This window comes from Portunus trituberculatus, chromosome 18, assembly GCF_017591435.1.
Source record: "Portunus trituberculatus isolate SZX2019 chromosome 18, ASM1759143v1, whole genome shotgun sequence".
Taxonomy (NCBI): domain Eukaryota; kingdom Metazoa; phylum Arthropoda; class Malacostraca; order Decapoda; family Portunidae; genus Portunus; species Portunus trituberculatus.
In genome coordinates this window covers 5,792,535-5,799,347 of record NC_059272.1, presented here as the reverse complement: position 1 = coordinate 5,799,347, position 6,813 = coordinate 5,792,535, and the positions used below count along the sequence as shown (strand labels likewise).

The following is a 6,813-nucleotide window of genomic DNA, read 5'->3' as shown; positions in this document are numbered from 1 at the left end:
AGAGAGAGAGAGAAGGAAAAGGAAACGATAATTCAGAAGTTTACTCACTTACTTCCTTCCAAGAACAATGACAGTTTTTTTTCTTCAATTGTGAGAACACGGACGTGAAAGTGAGACAGTGGAAGGGAAGGAAAAAGGGGAAAGAAAAAAAAAAGAAATGAAAGAAAAATAACCGAAAAAGCCAGGAACGTGGTTGTGGTGAACTGGTATGGAGAAGGTGTGAAGGAAATGGTGTGGTGTGAGGGCGTAAAATGGCCTTTCACACGCGCGCATGTGTGTGTGTGTGTGTGTGTGTGTGTGTGTGCTCATTGACTTTAATTTTTTGCGGGGTCAAGTGAAATCTTTTATACCAAATAATCATGTTTTCTTTCAATTTCTGGTTACTTTTTGTATACACTGCATCCTTTGGTAAGCCATTCTATTGGTTTCCTGGTCTATCTGAAAAAAAGTCTATTTCTTTACATCTTCATCTCTTTTGAAATTGTTTCTTTTTTTTATTTCCTTGTTTTTTAGAGTCCAGTTAGCTTATTGGCACAAGTCCGTTACATGTATATACTTTTCTTTATTAATATTCTGGTTACAGCTTTATTTGTACACAGCAATCATTTCACTTTTCACCCATAGCATTGTTGAGAGATGCCACTGATCATTTACTTGTTTTGTGTGTGTGTGTGTGTGTGTGTGTGTGTGTGTGTGTGTGTGTGTGTGTGTGTGTGTGTGTGTGTGTATGTGTGTGTGTTTCGTTTACAGTAGAATGGTTCACGTCACTTGGCACACAGCGGACAGCATGGCTGTGCGCGTGCAGTCGTGGAACTTGATGCTGCCGAGGGAATGGACGCAGAGTTGATGCTGGTCCGGAGTGTTGTCAGGCTCTCCGTAGTCCCAAGGAACACTCATCAGATCCTCCCCTTGTGCTGCACTAGACACCCATCGCCACTTGCCCGCCTCACGCACGGCTCCTACCCACAAGAACGACGAGTCTGAAAGACGTGTACAGGTGTAGTAGATAATTTACTTGCTGATAGTTCTTAACTCCAGGAAAGTTAAGAAGGAAGACACATCGTATTAGTAATGAAATATAATCTACAAATGCAGCAACAGAAAAATAAATGTAGTTCGTGTTGTATACATTTTTATTACTGTAGTAAAATATAGATAGCGAATCTTATGAATCTTATTAATAGTCATGGAATGAGGACATATGGACAATGAGTATAACGAAGAGACGACTATAAAGAAAAAAGAGAAAAAAAAGCAGGTAAGAAGATAAGTGTAGATTACGGAAAAGATAGGAAGTTTTGCTGGTGTAGTCTGAAATGCTCTTATGGTGCATCTGACAGAGAAGGAGACTGATAATGATGGACAGATTGACTCACACATTCTTAACCTCTTCAATACTGGGACACATTTTTACTTTCATATTTGAGTACGATTAGACCATTTTATTGGCATTAAGAGTGGTCTATGGACATCAGATGATTAATGGTCACAGTGTTCATTATTTGAATATCCCATATGACTTTCAGAAGCTGTATATGATTATGAAATAGTAACCAGAATGAATATGGAAATGCGTATGGTGCTGAAGGGTTTAATATCTACCTGGCACCAAAATGTTCAAATGTACATTGTTCACGTAGAGCTTTACTGTAAATGAAGTACAGTAGCCTACATGTTCACTGCTAGTTACGTATGTCTTGTGTCGGTACGTACACATCTCACGAGTGTTCTTTCATCCACAGCCATGTGGCCTTGAACAAGTCACTCGCCACACCGGTACGAACCTGTTTGCAGTGCTTCGATGTACAATCTGAAAGTTGTGAAGTTTGCGGGTGTGGCCAGATCCCCGTGACCGCCCACCGCCACGCCCTGCTCCCTGCATGCCATCCTGGATTGGGCCCAGTTCCGCCTGCCCGTCAGCAGGTGGAAGCACTGCCCGCCCACTTTGACGTAAGGCTTCGGGCACAATACTGTTGAGAGAAGCCGACACTATGACACGCATCACTCACACAACATACATGAATTGACTGAATGGTGATCAAATTACAGGCACTTCAAGATATAAATAACTCTTTGTTGTTGTTGATGTTTTCTGTAGTGTATTAAACTCTAAAGTTGCATCAAACCATTTCATCATATTGGAGGAAAAGCCAAAGCAATCAAAGGTTATGACGTCTACATGATTTCGTTGAAAACAAATACAGATACAGCCACACGAGTTTGAACTACTCGAATTTTCACCGAGGCATCTTTTTAAATTATACCTTAATTTTTGTCAGAGATTACACGCAGATTAACAGTTCCATATAATCTAAAATGGGCAAGGTTGGGTAAGGTTATGTTAGCTTGAGATAAGATAGGTTAAGTTTGATCATATTATATAAACTACCCTAGTTTACTCTATCCCACAACCGTAAGACAACTTTGTCATATTTTTGCAGCACATTATTTTACGAAGTTTGAGGAGGGTGTTCAGCGATTAGATTAGGTTAGGTTTGGTTTGATTAGGTTAGGTACGTTTGGTTTGGTTACGTTTGGCTTGTTAGGTTTGGTTGGGTTAGGTTTGACTTGTTTGGTTTAGTTAGGTAAGATTTGGTTTGGTTAGGTTTGACATGGGTAGGTTTGATTACGTTAGGTTAGGTTTAAATTAGGATTCATTGTGGATGAAAATAGCAGCAGTGACGGGGTTGATGGTCGGCCGCCACGCTCTCCTCTTCTCGGGCAGCAACAATGCTTTCCCAGGTGGTGTAAGTTGTAATGACGACCTCCGTCCTACTACGTCATTTCCTTTCTTCCGTCACAACGGCGTTCCTCTCTCAGCAGTGTGAGCGTTTTTATCTTTTTTTTTATTGATGCTGCCTGTTGCTTCACTCCCAGGCGTGAAACTTTCTCTTTCCCCCCGTCGCCCCCCCCGTCTCTCTCTCTCTCTCTCTCTCTCTCTCTCTCTCTCTCTCTCTCTCTCTCTCTCTTATCGAACTAAAAAGAAATAGTCTCTTTTAAAACCAATATTTCCACCACCGTTACCAGCATCACCATCACCACCTCCTCCTCTTCCTCATGAACGGCGCCTGCTGCACCATACCTACCTTTTGAGTCGTGCCTTTACCCGCAACTCCGCCCAACACACTACCCTGCTCCACATCCACACATCCGCACATTCACACACGCAGTCTTACGCAGAGGCTGGTGGCGAGTCTGCTGCTGAAGGTCGTGCAGGTCATGTGTGAGGTTGTGCAAGCGGCGGCGCAGGTCAGACAGAGAGGCGTTGACCTCGTGTTCCCTTTTCGCCACAATCTTAAGTATGGTATCTGTATGAGAAGAAGGTTTGAGAAGCGTATGTAAAGAATATTGTACGTACTTATAATCAATAGGTACGTACGTGCATGTTATTTCCTTGGTTTTATCTTTCGATTTTGAAATGATGGAATGTTTAGATCACACAAGAACATGAAGAAAACTGCAGTAATCAGCAATACAGTAGGTCCGGGAAGTACTACAAGTGGAAATTTTTTGTGTATAGCAGAAGTATGTATAACTGATCTCACATGCAAATGTTTAATAGTCTCTTAAGATTCCATGTTGACTGCACTAACGACCTGATTATTCAGTCTTTTACAGTCATCTGTCAGAAAAAAACAAACAAACTTGTATTTAGAGTATGTGTACATTTGCAATAGTGAATAGTTGTGTTTTCTGCATGATTTTTATATACATTTAAGATTAAAATTTACGCTGTATTAGTAATAAGAATAAGGTCATGCATAAACAGTGAATCATTTTTTGTCTTCAATATTTTCACTTGAATTGTTGAAAATAAATGGTGTGGGTTACAAACACCACACGCTGCAACTGACTGTGTGTCACTTGGGCTGTCATCATTAGGTGTATGTCATCCCAACAATTCATCCGAGCTTGGCCAAAAAAACATATCAAACGTTGTATATGGAGATGTTGTTGAAAAGGGAGAGAGAGAAAAACAAGAGGTCTGGACTTGCAGCAAGAAATTATCTACTCGCTAACTTGCCGTCCGTCTTAATAAGAACTCTACGGGAATTAATCATAGTGTAGCCTACAACACGAGTTCCATCACAATAAACCTTTCCTATCAATACTGCAGGCACAACATTTTCCTTGTCGTAATTCGTCCACTGAAAATGTTATGTGATGTTATGCTCTTTATGTTAGGTTAGGTTGTTAGGTTAAGAGAACCTATCATGGAGAGCTTAAATCATGCGAAACTTTGTAAAACAATTTATATTATAGTGGATGGAATTCACTTAGAATTCTTATAAAACCTATATGCATCTATCCATCTCTCTCTCTCTCTCTCTCTCTCTCTCTCTCTCTCTCTCTCTCTCTCTCTCTCTCTCTCTCACACACACACACACACACACACACACACACACACACACACACACACACATATATATATATATATATATATATATATATATATATATATATATATATATATATATATATATATATATATATATATATATATAGATAGATAGATAGATAGATAGATAGATAGATAGATAGATAGATAGATAGATAGATAGATAGATAGATAGATAGATAGATAGATAGATAGATAGATAGATAGATAGATAGATAGATAGATAGATAGATAGATAGATAGATAGATAGAGATAGATAGATAGATAGATAGATAGATAGGTAGATAGATAAATGGTATATAGATATAGATATAGATAGATAGATCGGTAGATATGGATAGATAGAGAGATAAATGTAACTTGATATGGATATAAATTGGTGTTCCACGCTTTCGTATAGTGGCCATCTCATCATGCTGAGGTCCCTCCCTCCCATCCTCCATCAGCCGGAGATGTCAGATTTCCCCAGCCCCGGGATTTCCGTCACTCCTGCCTTCGTCATCTCAATGGTAAGTGATGACCGCCTTTGAACATCTGGTCCTTGCCTGTATCTCCTCAGTACAAGGAGTGAATACTGAATAACATCATGCAGGTTTTGAGCTCTCTTATGTTTACTAAGATACTGCGAAAGAAGTACATTTAGTTGTTGAACGGAGAAGAGTTTGTTAGTTTGTTGTTATTATAAACTGTTTTTTTCTTTCCCAGTGCCATCATGTATTAATAAGGTCTTTCAACTCGTATCCTATTCTCTTCTTTCGTTATCGTGTCCCTATGAGTCTATCATGCATAGTCTACGTATATTTTAAACATAGTTTCTGGCGTCATACTATGCGAAGCAATGTCATCCAGATTCCAGTCTTACGTAGTCCTGTTCTTTAATAAGAATGCTGGAAATTGCCCCAATCTTGCCGCGTCACGATGAATTCGTTACGAAAATACGTCCGGTTGATAGAAGGTTTAATCACACCTGACACTTTCCTAGTGTTCAAAGAACTCAGATACACAGAAAATATACGTCCAGTTAATTTGTTGAAGGATTCGTAATCGTTTAAAAGAAGTGTGCCTGAACGTAGCCACAAAATAAACAAAATAAATAAAAAGAAAGTAAGAAATAGGCCACAGCGTGGGGATCACATAAACTTTCCTTTCACAACGTGGAAAAACGTCAAAACGGTGAGGTGACAGGAGAGACGTTAATAACTTTAGATACGAGTGGAATGAAGCAGTCAATGAGTCAATGCTGACTGGCTGCATTAGGTGACTGATTTAACGAACCACAGCGTGTTTATATGACGTCGCTTTGGTAGGAATAATGTAAAAAATGAATGAATGAATAAACAGATAAATAAATAAATAACTACAACAAAATAGAGCAATACAAGAGCAACTTAAAATGTTAGGAAACAAAATTGTAACACACACACACACACACACACACACACACACACACACACACACACACACACACACACACACACACACACACACACACACACATTTTTCTTCATGATAAAACTTGAGTTGGTATTATTTAAAGAGAGAGAGAGAGAGAGAGAGAGAGAGAGAGAGAGAGAGAGAGAGAGAGAGAGAGAGAGAGAGAGAGAGAGAGAGAGAGAGAGAGAGAGAGAGATATATATATAGAGAGAGAGAGAGAGAGAGAGAGAGAGAGATATATATATATATATATATATATATATATATATATATATATATATATATATATATATATATATATATATATATATATATATATATATATATATATATATATATATATATATATATATATATATATATATATATATATATATATATATATATATATATATATATATATATATATATATATATATATATATATATATATATATATATATATATATATATATATATATATATATATATATATATATATATATATATATATATATATATATATATATATATATATATATATATATATATATATATATATATATATATATATATATATATATATATATATATATATATATATATATATATATATATATATATATATATATATATATATATATATATATATATATATATATATATATATATATATATATATATATATATATATATATATATATATATTGAGGCTACAGACGGATGCCAAAACATCCTCTAGCCTACATGTTGACTAAGAGCTTATTGAACTACTGTGATTTATATGCTTCGTATACTGTTGTAAAAGAAAAAAAAAAAAAAAAAAACAACCCGTATGAAAAGAGAGTAGTGCAAGCTAAGGCAGGTATTGTTTATGTGAAGGAGATTGATTTTCTATATTTCCTAATTATATACATAAGTAACTGCATATTATAGAAAAAGAAAAGCGTAGTTTTCGGCCACTGTTGTTTTGTGAGAGAATTAACTCTTGTGTCAAGTG

At 36.5% G+C, this 6,813-nt stretch overlaps 1 protein-coding gene across 1 annotated transcript in view; it reads right to left on the bottom strand.

Moving 5' to 3' along the window:
* Positions 1–542: 542 nt before the first annotated feature.
* Positions 543–6,813, bottom strand: part of LOC123505618 (C-type lectin domain family 4 member M-like) — a 51,848-nt gene continuing 45,577 nt past the window's right edge. The window contains exons 5-7 of the mRNA XM_045257154.1: positions 3,177–3,308; positions 1,785–1,970; positions 543–980 (exon numbers count right to left, since the gene is read on the bottom strand). Of these exons, the coding sequence (XP_045113089.1) occupies positions 760–980; positions 1,785–1,970; positions 3,177–3,308 (539 nt within the window). The 3' untranslated portion in view covers positions 543–759. The remainder of the gene's footprint in view (positions 981–1,784; positions 1,971–3,176; positions 3,309–6,813) is intronic.